This window comes from Ochotona princeps, chromosome 18 (assembly GCF_030435755.1).
Source record: "Ochotona princeps isolate mOchPri1 chromosome 18, mOchPri1.hap1, whole genome shotgun sequence".
Taxonomy (NCBI): Eukaryota; Metazoa; Chordata; class Mammalia; order Lagomorpha; family Ochotonidae; genus Ochotona; species Ochotona princeps.
The window spans coordinates 21,920,174-21,942,260 of record NC_080849.1 but is presented as its reverse complement, the minus strand read 5'-3'; the positions used below and the strand labels follow the sequence as shown (position 1 = coordinate 21,942,260).

At 42.3% G+C, this 22,087-nt stretch overlaps 1 protein-coding gene across 3 annotated transcripts in view; it reads left to right on the top strand.

Annotated features, from left to right (window-relative positions):
* The window catches only part of ARK2N (arkadia (RNF111) N-terminal like PKA signaling regulator 2N), a 68,686-nt gene extending 56,111 nt beyond the window's left edge, over window positions 1-12,575 (top strand). For all 3 annotated transcript variants that reach the window (XM_058677153.1, XM_058677152.1, XM_004579524.2), the window contains 2 exons: window positions 1,880-2,006; window positions 12,204-12,575. In XM_058677153.1, coding sequence (XP_058533136.1) covers window positions 1,880-2,006; window positions 12,204-12,393 — 317 coding nt within the window. In that variant the 3' untranslated portion in view covers window positions 12,394-12,575. The remainder of the gene's footprint in view (window positions 1-1,879; window positions 2,007-12,203) is intronic.
* Window positions 12,576-22,087: the final 9,512 nt, after the last annotated feature.

The following is a 22,087-nucleotide window of genomic DNA, read 5'->3' as shown; positions in this document are numbered from 1 at the left end:
ATTAATTTCATTTGTATTTAGCCCTAGCTTTAATTTGGCTATAAATGATTTTTAGTGTCTTTTAAATTTCCATTCCATGGGACCTGGTGTCGTAGCCTAGCAGCTAAAGTCCTCGCTTTGCATGTGTCGGGATCCCATTTGGGTGCCAGTTCCCATCCAGCTCCCTGCTTGTGGCCTAGGAAAGCAGTCAAGGACAGATAGGACCCTGCACCCACATGGGAGACCTGGAAGCAGGGTCCTTGACTGCAGCCGTCGCTGTTTCTGTTCTCCCCCATGGATGCAGGGGCCCAAGGACTTGGGTCATCTTCCACTGCTTTCCCGGATGCATTAGTGAAGAAGTTGATTGAAAGTGGAACATCTGGGAGCAGGACCCTTGCCCACTGAGGTGACTTAACTTGCTCTATCACAATGCTGGCTCCTATGTGTGATACTTTATATGTTATGTATATATTTTCCAGTGTTTCTACATAGATCTGTGATAGGTATCTGAAAGGCATAGTATATTATTTCAGGTCTCTTTCCTTAGATTACATTCTCAGCAGTGAGTTGATACCTGTTAAAGAGTGTGAGACTGGTAAAGTTTGCTCTGAGACCATAATTAATCTTTCCTGAAAAACTTGATAGAAGTGTGAAAGTGCACGATTTTTTTTTCAGTGACCTTAAAATATCGGAGTGAATCAGGGGGTGGGTACAGGGAGAGTTGTGCATGCAAAATTTAAATCTCATTATCTTGGTTTAGATTATATGAGGTCTCATGAGATTAAAAAAACTGAAGAACTACTTTATATCAGATGGCAATGTATGTAATACCCTTTGAAGAATAAATGGAAACTTACACTCATTGTAGCTCTTTATTCTGTGCTGACTGCCAGGTCTTCTAAAATTCATCCCTTCAAATCAGAACACATGGGCTAACTACATAAACTGAATTTTTAAACTTGTTAGGAGAGATTTCACCTGGTTACTTTGGTTCAGTGCCATTAGCTGTTATTCGAGTTCTGAGAAGCTTGTTTTCTGTGATGTTAGGAAATATGTTTCATTGTAACATGGAATACATGCACTTTCTGGAAACCCTGGTGAGACAGTCCTTACATGTCCTAACGTGACCAACTGTTGTACTCTTCCAAAGCATGTGGTCTGTTTCTGTCTAAAGAATAAATGAAAACTCTTGGTAGTGTAGGTCATGTTTCAGTTGCTCAGAGCCAAAATTGTGGTCTACTTCTAGCCTTCCCTTCAAGGTATAGTCCTGCATCAGACCTGTCAAATCTGCATTCCTTTAGAGCAGGTGGTGGGGAACGTATGCCCACATGCCATATAAAGCCCACTGAATCATTTGGTCTGGCCTTGCTGGGACTCAAAATTCAACAAATATATAGCAGGCAAATTTTAAGTTGATTATTTTGCATGGTCTGCCAAATTTGTAAATATCTAAATGAACCTTGACAGTAAAAAGTTTCTGCACCCCTACTTTAGAGAGAAAAACCATTTATACCTGTTTCTGTGGTTTAGATTTGCTGTATTCAAATTATAAGTAGTAGAGAAATGTCGTTTAAAAACATTCTAAAGCCAAATTTAAAAAATTTTTGTTGTAATTCATAAGTATGTATTTTTAGATATTCACCAAAGTGTCAACATTTCTTTTCTCTTAAAAAAGACTTTAAAGTCCACTATTGAATAAAGCGATAGACTTTAAGTTCATATGTGTGCCGTCATGGTATCTGAATACCTATTTCAGAACAGTAACAGCACTTAGACTGGTAAGAGTGAGGGCTGTACTGTTGCTATGACTCAGTCTGGAAGAGAAGTCTGTCAATAAATTGCTTCTGCTGTTGGTGAGAAATCAAACTGTAACTTTTTTTTTTCTTCTTTGCTCTCTCAGGTCACTTGGATCCAGGATTCTTGACAAGTGATAAGCCATCTGCGGGCAGTGCACCCCTGAATGAGGAAATTAACATTGCCTCTTCGGACAGTGAAGTAGAGATTGTGGGAGTTCAGGAGCATGCAAGGTAGGGTACTACCCAGAGTATTCTAGTACTTTAAATTGTGAATCTCATTTTAACCAGAAAACAAGCAGTAAGAAGATGGTAGCCTCCTGGTGTGGTTGCTTTGAATGGGAGGAGCTATCTCTTGGGCTTCTTTGACTTGAGAACCTTTTTCTGTTTAGACAAGCTAGAAACCATGGAATGTGTTGCATGTTTTCATATCAAGATCATCTTCATGTTATATGAACTAGAGCTGTTTTTCTTTTTATCTGAATCAAAGGCCTAAGTAGTTTTGACACATTTTTCTCCTGTGATGAGTGTACTGTCTTTCCTGCTTCCTGTCCCTACTTTGTTGCCTTTACTTACCTTGAACTGTATTGGGAACACACAATGGGAAGTCTGCATGTGGTATCATACCTTTTTTGCTAATTTCCAAAAATACCTCTCCTTGTCTTTCCTTTAAAAACAAATTTCAAGGTATTTTCATCTTTTCTAACCTCATGTATTTGTCGTATTTTAAAACTAAGGAATTCTGTTGCATAAGATAAAAAAAATCACATCAAATTAGTTTGTAGTATTATGAAAATAGTTGTATGGGGCTGGCAGGCACAGTGGCTTAACAGGCTAATCCTCCACCTGCAAGTACCAGGATCCCATATGGGTTCTGTTTAGTGTCCTGGCTGCTCCACTTCCTATCCAGCTCCCTGCTTATGACCTGGGAAAGCAGTCGAGAATAGCCCAAATCCTTGGACCCCTGTACCCGTGTGGGAGGCCTGGGATGAAGCTCCTGGATCCTGGCTTTGGATCAGCTCAGCTCTGGCCATTGCGGCCACTTGGGGAGTGAGCCAGTTGTTAGAAGCTCTTTCTGTCTCTCCTCTCTTTAAATCTGCCTTTCAAATAAAAAAAAATACATCTTTAAAAAAATTGTATGAAGTTTGACATTCAAACCATCACTAACAGCCTGTTTTTGTATAGGGCACAAGCCGAGGGATTCATCTCACATGTATATGTTTCTGTCTACTGGTTTACTCCACATAACGTTCACAGGGACTGAGACTATGCCTAACGGGCACTGTGATGGCATTCCATGTCTCCCATAATGATGGCAGGGACCCAACAACTTGAATCATGACCTGCTATTCTAGTATCTGTCTTCACAGTAAACTAGAATTAGGAGCTGGAGTCATATGTTGAACCTGAACATTCAGGTATCAGATGTAGGCATCTTAATTCCTAGGCCAGATATCTCTACCTGGAATATATTTTGTGTAGTAAATTTCTCCCCAGCAGGAGAGGTAAATTGTGACTTCTGATAAGATAACCAAGTATGTGACACAATGCATTGCTGTTACTGTTTGGTTAGCATTTCTTTTGTTGCTGCTGTAAAAGGATAAGAGTGAGTATGAGTACCATTGAAGCTACCTTTTTCTAGTGAAATGTGACTATCCTTGGAGAGCAGTTTTGGAATGTTGGAACTTTAAGGATGTAGAATTAACCATAGTTTAACACCTCATCTCCAACAAAGTGACCTACTTGCTGTTTATTACAACTAGGGTTGCCCTGTCGCTTCATTTAGTTCTTTATTTATGCCATGTATTACGCCTGCATAACTGCTTCCTTTTTCTCATTGTTTTTGTGGGAAGAATTTTCTTTGTTTAATCTTTTCTCTATCTTCTTCCCACCTTCCCTTCTCCCCCCCCTTCAGTTCTTTTCTTATCAACTTCTTTTCCACTTTCCCGTCTGTTCTCTTCAAGCCGACCTCTTCAGTGTTTGAGGAAAATAGTTACTGATTCTTCCTTCAGTTCAGCATGTATCTGCAATTAGTTTATTTCACCATCGTTCCTTACAAAAGTGAAAATAGAATTCTTTTTTTTTTTTTTTAAGATTTATTTATTTTTTTATTACAAAGTCAGATATACAGAGAGGAGGAGAGACAGAGAGGAAGATCTTCCATCTGATGATTGACTCCCCAAGTGAGCCGCAACGGCTGGTGCTGCGCCCATCCGAAGCCCGGAACCAGGAACCTCTTCCAAGTCTCCCACACGGGTGCAGGGTCCCAAAGGCTTGGGTCGTCCTCAACTGCTTTCCCAGGCCACAAGCAGGGAGCTGGATGGGAAGTGGAGCTGCCAGGATTAGAACCGGTGCCTATATGGGATCCCGGGGCATTTAAGGCGAGGACTTTAGCCGCTAGGCCACGGTGCCGGGCCTGAAAATAGAATTCTTTTAAGCATCATGTCAAGATCCTTCTAGGATATTGTATTTCTTCAGACTTCTTTCTGTTAAAATACCTTCCTATCAACAGATTAATGTAGGTAAAGTATTTTTACTGTTACCAGGCACAGGTTATTCATTCACCAGCTGGTTTTTTGGTTACATTTCAAATTTTGATTCATGGTGCTTTATGTTTCTAGAGTAGATAATAAGCAGTATTTATCTTGTCTCACTTTATGTTAAGACATATCAGTTGGTCCAGTTCTCTTTTAACTTCTATTAAGTCTAGTTTATAGTTTCTTTATTGTTTATTCTTTATTGTTTCCACATATAGAGATGTTAAAAACTTTTTTGACCAGCTTTACCTTTATTTTGAAAATTTTAAAAAATTATCTTCTATGATATGCTTTTGTAGGTATAGAGATTACCCCCTCTACCTTCCCTTTATACCCTTCCCACTCCCTCACTCCTATTTTCCCCCATATTATTACAATAGTCTGTAGTCCTTCAACAATAGTCACAGGTCTAACAATCTGCTATTTAGTGTATTACAGCATTGTAGATATAAACAGTGTTTAAAAATCTAATATCCTCTTGTCAGGGTTTATTTAATAATTGCTTTGGGATTCCTTCTTTCATCTGGGAGTAGAGATGCATGTTGCCACATGCCTTTGCTCCCAGTATGCTAGCCTTCATTATCTGTGAGAATGTATGTATATACATGTTTACCTATATATCTGTTTTATGTTTTGCATAAATTTTGCCTTTTATAAGAAAGAACATAAGATATTTGTCCCTTTGAAATTGGTTTATTTCACTGAGCATAATGGTCTCCATTTGGGACCATTTCATTTCAAATGGTGGAATTTATTCTTTTTGATGGTTGAGTAGTATTCCGTGGAAAAGATGTACCCGTTCCTTTTTTGGTGGACATCTGGGTTGTTTCCATGTCTTTGTGCTGCTATAAATTACAGGGTTGCACATCACTTTCTCATATGCAGATTTCACTGACCTTGAATATCTTTCCAGGAGTGGAATAGCTGGGTCACACAGGAGATGAATTTTCAGTTGTCTTAGCACTCTTCATACTGACTTTTGTAGTGGTTGCTCTTGCCTGAACTCCCACCAGTAGAGGAGTAGGGTACCTTTTCCCCACATCCATGCCAGCAGGTGTTAGTGAACTTCCAATCTCACTGGAGTCAGGTGGAACCTTAGTGTGGTTTCTGTTTGTATTTTCTTAATAGGTATGTAGTTGGAGCATTTTTCATATCTGTTAGCCATTTGAATTTGTTCTTTTACAAAATGCCTGCTTATTTCCTTTACCTTAAAAAAAACACACACAACAGTGTTGGTATATTGCTGCTGTTGATTTCTGAAGCTCTTTGTGAAACCTAGATATTAGTTCCCTATCTGTGGTGTAGTGTGCAAAGATTTTCTCCTTCCTTTGGGCCATCCTCGAGTGCTTTCCCAGGGCACAAGCAGGGAACTGGATGGGAAGTGGAGCTGCCGGGATACAAACCGGTGCCCATATGGGATCCTGGTGCGTTCAAGGTGAGGATGTTAGGCGCTAGGCCACTGTGCCAGGCCCTAAATTTTCTCTTTGCTTTCTTATAAAACCCATTGTTCATTTAATAGCATATTGTTCAGTGTCTAGATATTTCATATATTCTGGGATATTTTGACTTGATTGTGTCAATTTCAGTCCATTGTGCACTGAGAAAATCCTCTCTCTTTTTTTTTTTTAACTTGCTGAGGCTTGTTTGTGCCCTGAAATGTGATCAGTGCTGAAGAAGGTTCCTTGTACTGTTGAAAAAGTAGCATATTCTCTGTAGGATGAAAGGTTTCGTAGATATCAGTTGAGTCTGTTTGCTCTAGTTTGAGTGAACTCTGTTGCTTGCTTGCTGAGTTTCCATCTTGTTGGTCTGTCCATTGAGGTTAGTCGTGTGTTAAGGTCCCCCCCACTGTTATTTTTTTTTTTTAAAGATTTATTTTATTTTTATTACAAAGTCAGATATACTGAGAGGAGGAGAGATAGAGAGGAAATGGAGCTGCCGGGATGAGAACCAGCGGCCATATGGGATCAAGGCGAGGACCTTAGCCACTAGGCCACGCTGCCGAGCCCAGCCCCACTGTTATTTTGTTGGAATCTATTTTTCCCTTGAAATCTATTGATATTTGTTTTATGTACTGAGGTGTCCTGGCATTTGGTGTGTGTATATTTATTATGATGGTTTCTTCTTGCTGACTGGGTTCTTCTTTCATGGTGTTGTGTCCACCTTTTTCTCTTCCGATGTTTTTCAGGGCAAAGTCTGTATTGTCAGTTATTAGAATGACTACACCTGCTTGTTTTTCATTTTATTAGGCTGGAATATACTTTTCCATTCTTTCACTTCTAGTTTCTGCGTATTCTTGTTTGTAAGATACGTCTCTGGGCCCGGCAGCGTGGCCTAGTGGCTAAAGTCCTCGCCTTGAACGCCCCGGGACCCCATATGGGCACCGGTTCTAATCCCGGCAGCTCCACTTCCCATCCAGCTCCCTGCTTGTGGCCTGGGAAAGCAGTCGAGGACGGCCCAATGCATTGGGACCCTGCACCCATGTGGGAGACTTGGAAGAGGTTCCAGGTTCCCGGCTTCTGATCGGCGCGCATTAGCCCGTTGAGGCTCACTTAGGGAGTGAATCATCAGATGGAAGATCTTCCTCTCTGTCTCTCCTCCTCTGTGTATATCTGGCTGTAATAAAAATGAATAAATCTTTAAAAAAAAAAAAGATATGTCTCCTGTAGGCAACAGATAGATGGTTCCAGTTTTTTAATCCCTTCTGTAGTCAACGTATGCCTTTTGATTGATTAATTTAATCCATTTACATCCAGAGTTTATGTCAACAGGTAATGACTTTATTCTTTGATTTTACCATTGGTTTCTCTCATTCTTTGATTTAGGTTTCTCTTGTGCTTTTATGTTTGCCTTTGGACTTAGTAGGTGTTACTGTTTTTCTCTGTTGCAGATCTTTGAGCAGCTTTGCCCTGGAAGTATTTTATATCATTTTCAGATACAAAGGAATACTCTTCATGAATTCTTGGGAGACTTCCTCAGTACTGTACATAGAGTGGACTGTAGAGTTTGCAGATCTGTTGAGAATCCCCATCATGTACGGATGTCTGTGTTCTTTGGCCTAGGACTGAGTAAAGTTTCACTGATTCTGTTCTGTCTGGGGATTTACCCAGAGTTTTTTTTAGAAGCAGCCTGATACTGTTGCAGACATTGTTATTTAAGAGCTGGGAAGCAGGTAGGACAAGAGGCCTTTTTGTTGACTAGTTACTTCGGAATTCCGCCCTCCTCTGGCTGTTCAGCTCATCTGGAATTTGTTTCTCTTACTGATCTAGGGTTGCAGCTATGAAGTATTGATGTGCTGCTGGCAGGGTTATCTCTTGGAAACAAGGTTTTAGGTTTTGATCCACATCTTTTTGTCCTAATTTTGTTTGTATGATTCTTTAGATTTCGATGTTTTCTTCCTGTTTTTCTTCTGATGTTCTGCATTGTTAGAAGCTTCCTGAAAGTTTCCCAAAACTCAGGTTTGGTACTTGAGTTGTTCCTTTTGGAATTGTGATAGCTTTTGTGTGTTTTTTCCATATTAAAACCATTTTGTTGAAGCTGTGCCTTCAGCAGCTCTAGTCATGATATGCCTTCCCACCCTTGTTTGTGAAGTTGTTTTATCTTTGCTTTCATGTTACTATTTTTCCTCTTCCTTTTTTAAAAAAAGATTTATTTATTTTTAGTGGAAAGTCAGATATACAGAGAGGAGGAGAGACAGAGAGGAAGATCTTCCATCCAATGATTCACTCCCCAAGTGAGCGCAACAGCCAGTGCCGCGCCGATCCAAAGCCAGGAGCCAGGAACCTCCTCCAGGTCTCCCACACGGGTGCAGGGCCCCAAGGCTTTGAGCTGTTTTCCATTGCTTTCCCACAAGCAGGGAGCTGGATGGCAAGTGGAGCTGCCAGGATACTAACTGGCGCCAATATGGAATCCCGGTGTGTTCAAAGCGAGGACTTTAGCTGTTAGGCCCCTGTGCCGGGCCCTTCCTCTTCTTTTAATTTTGATTTTAATGTACTTAGCTTTTTGTTTCCTCTGGTTTTAGACTAGAAAGCATGTTTCTGAACTAAGGGTTGGATATGTCTCTTAGGACTGCCTCTTCTTGCTTTGTGATGAACTCCTGATGCTTCCATACCTGGATATTAGTTTTTGGACAGTTTGGTTTTACATAATGTGCATTGCTCGTGAGATGCAGACTTTCTAACATCTCTAATTCTTCTGTAATCAGTTAATTTTGCCAGAAATTTTTGCTTATGACCATGAGTCTCATGCATACTTTTCTTTGTCTTTGATCTTTTTACCTTCTCTTCTGTCAGCCTTATAGCATAGATAATTCTGTTATAAAACTGAAGATTTTGTGAATATTAGGACTCTTACCTCTCTTTAGTTAAATTAATCCCTTGGTCATTGGGTCATTGTTGTTAATGTTGCTTCATCCCTCTGGCAAAAAAGCAAAAAAAAAAAAAAAAAAAAAAAAGCTAGCATTAACCCTGAAAAAGCAAGGACCCAACAATCGTTTCCCTAAAATCCCAAGGATTTGGTTCATTTTCAATTAGGAAAAATAACTAGAGCCTGAATCTTAAGAGGTCACCCCTCTAGTGACAGCTCCCTGCTTGCCTTTCTTTCAGTGAGTACGTCTGTGACTCCTTTTTTTGTTTGTTTTTACAATTTATTTTATTCTATTTTCATTTTGAAAGGCAGACTTATAGAGAGAAGGAAAGAGAGAGAGATTAATTAATTGATTCTCTATCTCCTGGTTTATTCCCCAAATGACTGCAAAAGTCAGAGCTGAGCTGATCTGAAGCCAGGGTCAAGAGCCAGGAGCTTCTTTCAGGTCTCCCACTTGGATGCAGGGTCCCAAGAACTTGGGCCATCTTCCACTGCTTTCCCAGGCCATAAGCAGGGAGCTGAATGGGAAGTGCAGCATCTGGGACATGAACCAGCAACCATATGGGATCCCAGTGCTTGCAAGGTGAGTATTTAGCTATTGAGACATTGTGCCGGGCCCCTCCTCTGAGTTCTTCATAGTCTAGCATTGCCTGTTTCTGAACAGATCTTACACTGTGACCTTAGAGGTCTTTCTAGAAGAGCTTCTAACTCTCTGAACAAATGCCCCAGCAATTGCTTGAGTGTTTAAAAGGCAGTTTATTCCATTTTGTAATGACTGTGACTGTTTAGGAATGATCACCCAAAACCTGTTTGTGCTTCTTCCCATGCCCTTAAGGTCCCTGTGCCAGGTGGAGTAGTGCTTTCTGTGGTGGCTGCCCAGCTCACAGAGATTCTTCCTCCTTTGGGAGCCACTCTTCCAGCTACAACTAATTATAGCCAGGAAAGCTTTGGACCAAAGATGGGACCATTGCCTTGTCCACAGGAGCTGATGTTTTGAAGGAAGGGATTGAGAGGGCGGGGCTTATCCTGCATCCTCGGGTTCTTTGAGCTGTTCCAGTGTCCTAATAAATACTTGCTTTTGTGCATCATAGCCTGAGTTGGTCTCTGGAACCACTAACTAGAGAAGTTTCTATTTTTAGATAGTTTAAGAGGTACCTCATCTCCTTGTTTTTCTCTCTCCTGCTGCTCTTCAGCAGGACATTGAGTCTTAGAACTTTGCGCTCTCTGATACCAGGTACTTTGTAGAATGTGCTTTGCTTTTATTGAACATTCCCAGGCCTAAGCACTGTTCCTCCTAGTCCGTCTTGGTCAGAGGAAGGCCTTTATTTAGTGGAAAATGAATGTTAGTGAAGAAGTGGAAGGCCTGCTTCTGCTGCGGTTCTATGTAGAGCTTAAGGCGTTGGCAGTTGACTTTGGGCCTTTTCTCTTCTGTTAAGTAAACAGATTAGATTAGATCCCTTGAAAGCCATTGCCTGATGTTACAAAGTGTGATTACTCAGGGAACCATGCAGAGAAACAGCTGGGATTATATGCTTCTCATATTTCAGAACTATTTCTAGGAATTCTGCCAAAGATTGCATTGGTTGTCTTTGTGGCTGCTTACTCCCTGAACTCCTTACCAGGTTTCTAGCTAGTTTGATTTGAGTTAGTCCTTCACAGGAGAACTTTGTTAAAGAACTTCATATGTTGAAATTGTAAGTCTGGTCCTCTTTCTGCTCTGCTGACTCCTGCTGTGTTATTGCTTCATTTGACACATGTCTGAGAAGTGGCCTTGTGCTGTGGAAAGCCTGCCTTGAGCCTGCTGCTTCGCTTCCCACTTTTGGGCACTGACCACAGACAGCTCCTGTAGGCTGTTGAATTCCTAGTTTGCTGATTTTTTGAGAACATGTAATGACTTCCACATCTAGTGCATGAATCTCAGATTTGTCAAAAGAGGTAATATATTTGAAAATGCTTTGTAACCTTAGTAGTCTGTTGGCTGCCAGTCACCAAAAGCATTTCAGTCAATTTCAGATGGCTGGCATTTTGTCCTGACTACCTGGTTGCTTAATCTGGTGTTAACTTAATGAATTGGACAGATTTGAATTAGACATTGGGCTTTATGTCTCTTTTTATTAGTGAGCTTTTGAAAGTGTGGTGGCCTCTAGGTTAGCAGCTGGTTGATCTGTTCCCGATTATGGGCCTCCAGCACTGTATCAAGTCTCCCTTCTCGCCCCCATTCTCCCTCCTTCCTGGGCGTAAGGTACGACCCAGAGCCTGGAAATTAGTCTAGGGCTCTCAGGTTGGGTGACGAGATCCCCGTCACTTGAGCTGCCCACCATTAGCAGAAAAGCTAGGAGTCAGGTTTGAATCCCAGATCTTTAGATGTAGAATGCATGCATCCTAATAGGCATCGCAACTGCTGAGTCCAGTGCCTCCCCCTGACCACTTTGCTGGGGAGGGAGCAGGTTCAGGCTGGCCTTTGGGAGAGCAGAGCGTCTTTTCAGGAGCCTGAGGACTTGGGGCAAGTTTGCATGTGAATTTCATCCTTACTCACTTGAATGTTCTTTTGAACCTGGTGGGGCAAATAGTGTTGAGTCACAGTGGGAATCTTTCAAGTGACCATGGTGTCACTCATCGCATACAGATTGTCAGAACCACTGCCTGGAAACCACTGAGCTAGTTCATGTGACTACCTCTGCCCGGGTCACTGCTTACACACTTCCTTGGGACTGGTCATTAATAGCAATGGTAGCTTGGAGTGCCTGCTGCTTTTTATTTGAGTCAGTCCTTACTGCAGTGCTGCATCCTGGGGACTCATGGTTGTAGCATTTGCCTGGAATGTGGAATTCAAGCTGTCAGTGTTTAGGACACACCTTTCTTCTGGTGAATTCTTAGAGTGATTTGCCTGGTGAAAGGATCCTGTTAGAATATCTCAACGGGCTACATCAGCCTCGTATCTTTCATGGAACCAGAACAGAAGCAGCTCAGATGAAGGAGCCAAGTGCGTCTGTTGTGTCCTTCAGGACGAGGGAATTGGGTTGATTGTGTATGGTCTGGTACTTGAAATGTCAAGGAATCTAGATTGTTTAATATTGCTACCAGTGCTATCTTGGAACCTATTCTTAATGCAAGTATGATAGAAAAGTTATTTCACTCATTCTCCTGTTTCCTCTTGTTTGACATTATAATTTTGTCCTGGACTTAAAATGTTGCCCTGTCACAGAGTGCTAGAGGTTTAAATGTGCCCAGCGAAACATTGTCTTGCCCATGGTCAGTGTCTGAGACACAATCTGGAAGTTTCTTGAGATAAGACTTGGTGCTTTTTTAAGGCTGAACTGAAAAAGGGATGGAGACACAGGGAAAAATGGGGAGAGGGGAGTGAGACAGACAGACATGAGAAAACAGGAAAGGAAGGATGTTGACTGTGGGTTTCCTGAACTTGTGAAAGCAGCTTATCTTAGTGAAAGTATTGAGGAGCGCAGCTGCAATGGCTTTGTCCCATTTTTCTTTGGGTGGAGTAAGCATGTGTGTGCTCTTGTCTCTCTTGCAGGTGCGTTCATCCTCGAGGAGGTGTGATTCAAAGCGTGTCTTCATGGAAGCGTGGTTCGGGGACACAGTACGTCAGCAGCCGGCAGGCACAGTCATGGACTGCTGTGACCCCCCAGCAGACCTGGGCTTCGCCAGCAGAAGTGGTTGACCTCACTCTGGATGAGGATAGTAGACGTAAATACCTACTGTGATCCCATGTCACTGTGTTTCTCTGCACTGCTCCCTCCCACTTCCTCCTCCTCTGTGTCACACGGAACTTCATTGTCATGGCTTCAGCTTCAGAAGCTGTTTGTGGCATTTGTAGAATTGAAAACTCATGGAAAACCTCTTTCTCTATTTTTTTTTAATTAAAAGAAGTCACTTAGGAAGATAACTTATCACTGAGAAAAGAATTTTTTTTCCCTCAGTAAGCATATGAAAATAATGAATTTATTAGACAACTTCATTTTACTTGACTTTTAATCTTAGGAAACTCTACCTTCCTTTTAGAATAATATTTAATTACCAGGTAAAATGGATTTCAGTTTTTGAGTCTTGTATTTATTTTTCTGTGTAATGAAATTACTCTCTAGACTTGACCACTATCTGCCCTGACTCCATTGGCACTCTCAGCTTGGGGCATTCACACACATATCAGTCATGTCCTTACTGGCGCCTAGTATGGCATGTGCACTTAAAAAAACACTGTCCTTCAAAACAGAAGACAGAAGTATTACAAGTATTACTCTTTTTGGCTTAAGTCTTTGGCCTTCTTTCCTGACTTTGCTCCTGATTGACTTCTTACAACAATTGTGTTCCTACATACTACTAAGGTGCCCTAGTTAGTCTCCTTGTTGCAATAATTTATGACTCTGTGGAAAATATCTCCTGTGGGGCAAGGGCATTTCAGATCCCCACCGAGAGATCTGGGCATCAGAGGGGAGAATATTGCAGAAGCACTGGGAGCATTTGTCTCCCTCACCCATTTTTCATGGCTTGGTCAGATAATAGGAAAGTATTGAAGCCTGTTTCTAGAACATGAAAATTGTGTGGCTTGTAAGGCTATAAGCACTCGTAATTCAGAGGAGAGTGCAGCCTTTCATAGTGCTGTCCTAAAAGACATGTAACAGCCTCAACACCTGAGCTGAAGTGGACCTGATGCTATATTGGGGTGTTTTTCCCCTTCTTCCAATTCTAAGAAAACATGCCCTGATTTAAACAAAACAAAACAGATATAGGCTGTATTTGACCAGCATGCTGAACACGAACAACACTGTATTTAAAAGTATCTAAAGGGAATAGCAAAAGGGCAGTCTAAGCTTCAGGGAATTCAGGAAAATGCTGGCATTGGAGTTTTGTGGCAATGCTACTACCCTTTCTCTAATGTCTTGTTAGAGAGAATTATTATTAATTATTAATGAATTCTTTTAAAAGCAATATCTAGGGTTAGAACACTATGCATTGTGCACAGGCAGAGGGAAGTAATACTGGCTCAGAAGACCTCACTTTTTTTTTTTTAATTTTGTTTGCTTTTATTGTTTTTTGTTTGTTTGTTTGTTTCCACTGTTGCTGTGGTCTCTTGCTGATCTTCCTAGATGCCTTGGTGGTCTTCCAAATCGTGAGTGTGAGGGCCATTTCAGTTTCCATTCAGCTAACACACATTTAGCGAGTGCCTGCTCTGCGTGAGGCACTGTGCGGGGTGGGTGCTGTGGTGACTGCGGGAACACAGCCCACATGTAAGCCTTCAGATTCTGTCTGGCCCCACCTACCTGGCCTTTTCTTCCATTGCATGTGAAGACACACTGGTTCCTTTACTCCCCTTCCTGTTCCTTCAGTTCTGCACACTCCTTCTCCCTTGGGAATGTGTTTGAGTGTGCGTTCCTTGATCTCGGACAGCATATCATTTGATCTGGCCTCTCTTCTTCAGGTTTTCATCTTCCTTCCAGTCTACTTTTGATAAATAGGTTTTTAGGATCACAGACCTCTGGTTTTAGCACCTCACGTGTCGTTCTCTCACATGGCCACAATTCTAGACAAAAACCAAAGACCCAGAGGCCAATGCAAAACAGGACCTTCTGAAGCCTCACTACTGGTGTATCCTTGGACCTTCACATTTTACTTTAGGAGTAATTTATTGAGTTTTACTGTTACACATTATTTTTGACTTGAATTAAAATACCAGACAAGCAGAAATGTATAATTTCTGGTCTGTGTTTTCCAGGAAAATCATTGGGAAGATATTAGAGTGGATTATATGACTTGAAGTTTTTGCAGCTTGTTTTCTTGCCTGTGTTAGAGCAGAGCTCCATTTTGAAGAATGTGTTTGCATTGCTTGTTCCTGTGTTGGCAGTTTGTTCATCTGAGTCCACGTAGCAAGCAATCCCATGGCATGATCTCTTTAGTCACCTTCCAAAGAGAGGACTTGTGGGGCATTCTGTGAGCACGATGGATTGGGAACAGAGCGCGAACTTGCAACCAAGCTCTTTTTTGGCCTTTTGCTTTAATGTCAGCTTGCACTTTCCCTTATTTTTTCCTAAACTGGTCCCTGGACTTTTCTATGTGATGCATCAGAGCAGAGATTTAAAATGTTAAAGGTGCAAATAGGGCGGGGGGAGAGATGGTAGAGATTGTCAGCTCTCCTCTTCCCTGTGAGGTTCCCACTTACCGATGATAGAGACCATGTTTCAACTCTTGCTTTGTTGCTCCATCAAGGAGAGTGGGGATGTGGTTTCAGGCAAGGTATACTCAATTTCTGTGACATTTAAAATTTCTTTTAAAGAGCTTGCATTTGATAGCATAATTGATCCTTTAAGCTTCACAAGACATTGTCTACTCAAAGTATTGTCTCTTCTAAAATGGGACACATGGTTTGTGTCACTGACTTGGTTAAATTCCCCTCCCCTCCAATTTGAAGAAACAGAACAGTAGCTAGCTGTTGCATCGTCACGACTGGCTTTTAACTTACCTGTCATTTTATTTTGCTCTTGAGGCCACCCTGAATGGGCTCCATTATTGAAAATCGAGCATCCTGTGAACTCTGCTTTTACTGTTATCAATTGTGAACCTTGGCTGTCTGATTTACTAATTTAGTGTTTTTTTCATCTTTACTTTTAGCAGCCTAGTACTGTTGGTAACCTAACGTTGAATGTGTTGCCTGCTTTTTATAATGTGTCACAAGGTTTTTGAATAAGCTGGGGACGCAATTTCATCTTCTCAGTTTTAACTTTTTTTTTTATAAAGACATTAAAGAGTCCCTGGTCCCTATTCTCCAATGTGTGTATGATGAGACTTCCATGTATATATAAAAATGATTGCACCCTAACCAAACTTCCTCAGATTGTGCACTGTTTGTTTAAAATAATCACGTATTTTAGTCCAATGCTGTTGTACTTTTTCTTTCCATTTTATTTAAAACACTACTTCGTGTTCTTTTTACAAATTTTAAAGGATAGTGATCTTAAAAAAAAAATCACTGGATAACTAGGAAATACTTTGTTGTTTTGTTTTTAAAGAGTACAAAGGCCTTTGAAGCCTTTTGCTCGTCTTACCGTGAAAATGAAATGTTAGCCATTGTATGGCTAGGAACCGATGCACTTGGCGCTTAACAGATCTGCTGTTGCTGGAGTGTGAGTGTGGACTGGATGCAGTGACGACAAATCATTGCTTAGAATTAATGTTTTCAAATGTGCAACTCTAGTTTTTAAAAATGAAATTTGGTTCTTTACATTCATTATTTAGTTTTTGTTTCCATTTAGTATTTAATGGTATTTGGAGAAAAAAATAATAAAACAGAGTGTTATATATATATTTTTTGGTGCAAGATAAGATTTTCTGTTTTTTGAAATAAGTCTGTAGCATAAAGGTTAAACTATTTTAAGACGAAATAAAATAGAGTGTATTTAAACAATGCTATTTTCTGAGGACTTTTTTTTCCCTTTCTGCTTCAGTTAATTAGGTGGTGCCTGGAGCTGCTCCCGAGTTACCTTTTGGATGTGAAAATAGATTATATATTTTGTTATAGGAAACTTGATTTTTCTAAGCAGTGCCATGTCCCACTTCTGAGATGTGTTGGATTTATATAAAAATAGTTTTTCAGGACAGAGATTGTGTCATCACTTGCAGATTAAGCATCACTTGCAATGACAGCATGCCATAGGGAGTGCTGGTTTGATTCCTGACAGCTCCAGTACCAGTCCAGCTTCCTGCTGTAGTGCCTGGGAAAGCAGGGGATGGTGGCCAGATACATGTATCCTTGCCATCTGCTTGGGAGACCCAGACGGAGTTCCTAGCTTCTGGCTTCAGCTTGGCAGTCATGACTGTGGGGCATCTCGGAAGTAAACCAGCAGACGGAAGGTTGAGTGTATGTTCTCTCTCCCTGTCTCTCTTATACTCTTTAATAAATACATAGGTAAATTCTTGAAAAAGTAGTTTTGCATCAGGATTCTTATGGCCCCAAACCCAACCGCTAGCCAGGACCATTGAAATTTCAGAGGCCAAATGCTCTGCAGTGCTGGGCCCCTTTGCTGCTAGGAATAAAACTGCACTTCCAGGAGCCTAGCATGTCAAGGTAAGATGCACACACTTTGCACACATGCTTGGATCAAGAAACGAATAAGTGAAAACCTCAGAAAAACTTCACCCTTGCCTTGGTTCTATGCTGAGTTTTCCAAATTTTATATGGTTATCAAAATGCTCGGAACTACCATATTCTCAACACGTGGTTTTTGTGGTTTCACATACAGGACATTGAGGCACTATAGAAAGTGAAACCCAGCTCCTGAATCTCCTGGTTTTCCCTTTAGTTTTTTGTTTGTTTGTTTGTTTAAAGATTTATTTATTTTATTACCGAGTCAGATATACAGAGAGCAGGAGAGACAGAGAGGAAGATCTTCCATCCGATGATTCACTCCTCATGTGAGCCGCAATGGCCGGTGCGCGCCGATCCGAAGCCGGGAACCTGGAACCTCCTCCAGGTCTCCGATGTGGGTACAGTGTCCCAATGCATTGGGCCGTCCTCAACTGCTTTCCCATGCCACAAGCAGGGAGCTGGATTTCCCTTTAGTTTTATTTGCAGTGAAAAGAGATCTGCTAGTAATTAGGAAACATTTTCAATTTTTAAAACTACTAGGTTTTTACTCCCTTGTGTCTGAGACCTAGACTCATTAGTACCTACAAGAGATTTGTTGGCTCTGGAGGAAAACTGTGTACGTAGGACTTTGCTTTTGAGCTCTTTTGTGCTTAGATGCTGCTTCTGAAAAATAGGCACAAATAAGTAACATAGCATGTGGTAGATGCTTGATCTCCTCTGGTCTTCCTATTTGTTGCTAGCCTTTGGCCTTTCTTTCCTTATTGGTTTGTTTTTCGCAGCACATGCCTGCTATATATAACTTTAATCCAAAGAAAAACTGCAAACAAATCCTTATCAAATATATACATGTATCAGCTCTCCATTACAAGTGGATTACTTGTAGGTTTTGTTTTAACCATGTTACTTTTCTATGAGGAGTGATCATTCTTGTTATTTGTGCTTACATGACCCTGTGTTGGAGAGCACTGATGCCCAGACAAGAGATGCTCTTAGGTTGCAGTGGAATTGGCTGGCAGACTCAGACTCGAGCAAAAGAAGGCTGTAGACAGCAGGGAAGGAACATAGAAAGACAGTTGGTGACCAAGACAATCAGAGATTGGGATGCTGGGATGCTGTGTGGGTTCCATTCAAACCTACCATTGTGCTACTCCACTAGTAGCATTCCTCCTAAGTGCTGACAGCTTTAGGCAAGGATCCTGTTGTATGGTGACGCAAATGAGATCTGCGTCATTTTGGACATGTGTGTCACGTGTCATTTTGGATATGTGTGTCATTTTGGACATGTGTCACCTGCTTCATTTTGGACACAGGCATAATTTTGGACACATGTATCACGTACGTCATTTTGGACATGTGTGTCACGTGTGTCTTTGGACACACACAACTACAACTACACTACAATACACAGCTGCACAAGTACACAACACAACTACACAGTGACAACTATACAATGAAAATACACAAATACACAACTACTACACAGCTATACAACTACACAACTAGAAAACACAGCTGAAAGAGAGCCCTATCCTAAAATCAGAGAAAATAGACATTAAGTCAAAAGTTCTGAAGAGTTTGGCACAATGACCTAGCAGCTAAAGTCCTCACCTTGAATGCCCCGGGACCCCATGTGGGCACCGGTTCTAATCCTGGCAGCTTCATGCTTGTGGCCTGGGAAAGCAGTCGAGGATAGCCCAAAGCCTTTGGACCTTGTACCTACATGGGAGACCTGGAGGAAGTTCCTGGCTCCTGACTTTGGATCGGCTGATCACCGGCTGTCGCGGTCACTTGAGGAGTGAATCATTGGACGGAAGATCTTCCTCTCTGTATATCTGACTTTGCAATAAAAATGAATGTATCTTTTAAAAAAAGTTCTTAAAAAGAGACTAAGAAGGACATTAAACATTGGAAATGGGTTAATTCATCAAGAAGATACACAAACTGAATGAATATAAGCACGTATCTTAACCAAACTCTAGAACCCCAAAGTGTATGAAGCAAATTAACAGAACTCAATGCTTGCTGTGGGCTTCAACATACCACTTGAATGATGGATAAAATAACCAGAGATTATCCAGGAAGGAGAGGACCCGACCAGTGCTACAAAGCAGCCATATTGACAAACCTGTATTAAACACCCAATATACAATCATGTCAGACATACATGGGACATTCTCCAGGACTTGAACCAGTGCCGATATGCTTGCTTCATTTACTCTTCCTGACAGGAGGCTGAGACAGACACCCAGGGCTCAGACGTACATCACCCAGCCCCAGCCTCACACTGCTCTGGAGCCTGCATTCCCCGGAAAACCGGGAGAGGCCGACACACAGCAGGGAGGACCGGAACCCCAACAAGGCTGGGACCTGCGGGTCAGGAAATGTGTGTGGCCTCTTTGGGCTGCACAACGGCCTGGGGAGGACTCCAAGCCAGAGACAGTGGAATCCAAACCAACTCTACCCAATTCCGGGACTCACCATGGCAATCACACCTGTAAGGCACCCCTCTCCTCCACGGGCATGCCAGGAGGAGGCCTGGCAGGGGCCATACAGACCCCCAGTAGGTGGCATCTCCGGTGCTTCCCAGCACAGACTGAAGGAATTCTGGGGTTGGAGAGAAAGCAGCAGACACTAATGTGATGAATACACAAAGGCTTCCTAAGCAGGGAACAGGAGCTTTTCAATTCCGGGCCTCATTAACGGCAACAGATGGGTTTGGGACTCTGAGACGGAGCTGGAAGAGAGGTGGCCCAGAGCTCAGGGTGGGAACTGCCACTTACCTGGCCCCAATCAGGCTTAATTGAGTCACAGTGAGCAGCCTGGTCAGCAAGGAAGCAGTAGAGACCAGAGAGGTGAGGTGCAAGTCAGCCCCACTTGAGCAATCTGTCCCCACAGGCACTTCCTCCTACCCTCAGAGGGGAAGCCTGGTGAACAGAATTAGGCTAATTGGAAACAGCCTTTTTTGCTGTGGCTGAGACTGAGCTGGGCCAGGTCAGACTGACCTCGGCCCTCAGCACAGTCCCCTCCGCTGTTCCTCTGGAAGATTTGTGGCCCTCGTAAGACCCTGAGCTACCCTTGCCCGTGCAGGGCAAGATGGCGCTGCTTGTTGCTGAAACCAAAGGGAGGTGAACTTGGACACCAAGCCAGGCTGAGAGAAGAAAGAAGGGCCAAGTCGCTCCTACCTGCACCCCTACAGACACCCTCACACACATATGACCCGTGAGACTAAACTGGAACACAGGCAAGTGCCAGCACTGACCGCCTCACCTCTGGAGGCAGCCTCTGCTCTGTAGAAAAATGGCATTTGGAAGACAACATGAGACCTCACATAACCAGGATGGGTCTCGGCTCCACATCAGGATTCAGGCATGTTCACTCAGCGCCCCTGCAAGCACTGGTGTCCCTGATGTGGCAGTCATGGGCTAAATAAATACCAGTTACATGATCCTATAGCAGAGCTTGGTTTGTCTGGTTTGTTCCTCACTTCTCTTTTCTCAGATTCTTCTTTCAGTAACAACTTAAACGGGCCTGCACAGTGCTGAGTCTGTAGCAAAGGAGTACGACCCAGCTCCTGTGCATGAGCAACCCAGGCCGATGGGGCAGGCACACTACACACCCTACAAAAGGGCTCATGCCCACCTCGTCAGGCCACACCTCACATGAAGAAACCCCAGACTATACACACCTGCCTGGTGGCATGAATCTTAGTGTCCACTTCTGACACCCTCACAAGATGGGCAGGTGGGAGCCAGAGGAGAGCCTGAGATGCTGTCAGAGCCGATGCTGGCTGCGGAGCTCCTGTCATCTGGAGAGCAAATCTGGGAGAAGGGGGCAGACACCACCACACAGGAGTAAGGGCAAGTCCCATGCCTGGTCAGACCCCAACAGCATTTGTAATCAATGCAAGAGCCAAAGCCTCGCTCATCAGAGGCTGCTGGAATCTGGACAGCAAAAAACGCAGCACTAGGAAGGACCAAGCCGCCCAGGTTCACGGAAGAAGAGGACCTTCAGGGCGAAGAAGCATGTATCCCTGACGGCAGGTGCTCAGGCCACAGAGAGCCTGGTAACCCTGCCCGTTCTCAACACCCGCTGGCCCCTTCCAGGAGCAACAGCGGTGGTTGCACAAGTGGCTCCTCCCAGGTCAGCACCCCGTTACCACCCAACACCATCCCTGAACTGAGGCACACTAACAAGGTCATGGGTTTATACCTTTGCCATTTATTTTTTTAAATCCTGTTCAAAATATTAAATAATACAATTTCAGATATGAAAAAAATGACTGCAATAAAACAGTTGAGGTGTATTTTTCATTGTGCTTCCATTCCGCCCGAACAAAGGATGGACCCCCTGCTGCTCTCACCGGCACGTGAAGTGCACGTCCACCAGCTCACTGGGCCCTGTTGAATGGACACTGGGATTACATTTTCTGGAAAGTTCTAGAGACACCTGTGAGTCAGGTGTGGTTCAAATCAGATATTTACATATTGATCAACTTTTTTTTTTAAATAAAAAGACAAGCTAAAACATAGTAAATAATTCCCAGTTGCTGTTGAAAAGAAAAATAAAGCAAGAATTGGGGGAAGGTCATTGTACGTATTTATCCTTTATGTACACAAACAACTTTATTGAAGTATAACTTCGATTTCAAAGACCTGAATGCAACAGTATTTGCGTGACAGCAGCCCCTAAGGTTTGCTCCAGTTCCTGCACAGTCACACAGTGAACACATCTGATAGCTACAGCAGTCTCCGCCTGCAACCATGGAAGAACCCACACGGTCACCATGCATGTACTGCAGCTTGTACCACAGCTTCTGTCTCTAACTTTAATTCAGCAATTCAAACCTAAAACTGGTATCTAAGGAAAACTCTATCTACACTGCAAATTGCAGAATCATTACTGGATTTCTAGACACATTATCACAGAGGTCCTAAATCCATTAGTTTGGAATCATGAGGAAATGTGCATTTAAAAATTAGTATGTAGATGGCAGAGAGCGAACCTGTGTCAGCAGTACGAGGTCTGTTAGACTTTGATTACAAATTCAGGATCTTGTAAAACTAGCATTGCTTCTAGAAAAAGTACAATAAATCTAAAACAACAAAACTCTATCAATATAAGGGAATGCACTTGATTGAACTCAGTTCTACAGGTGAGGAAAAAAAAATATACCCCTCATCTGTGACATTTAATTTTCAAAGCACCAAGGCAAAAAGAGAGATCCACTTCTCAGTAAGTACCGATTCCTATGGCAAACACCTGTACAATATCATATTTAAAAAGTTGAGCAGTCACATAATGCAAAATAATTAATAAAA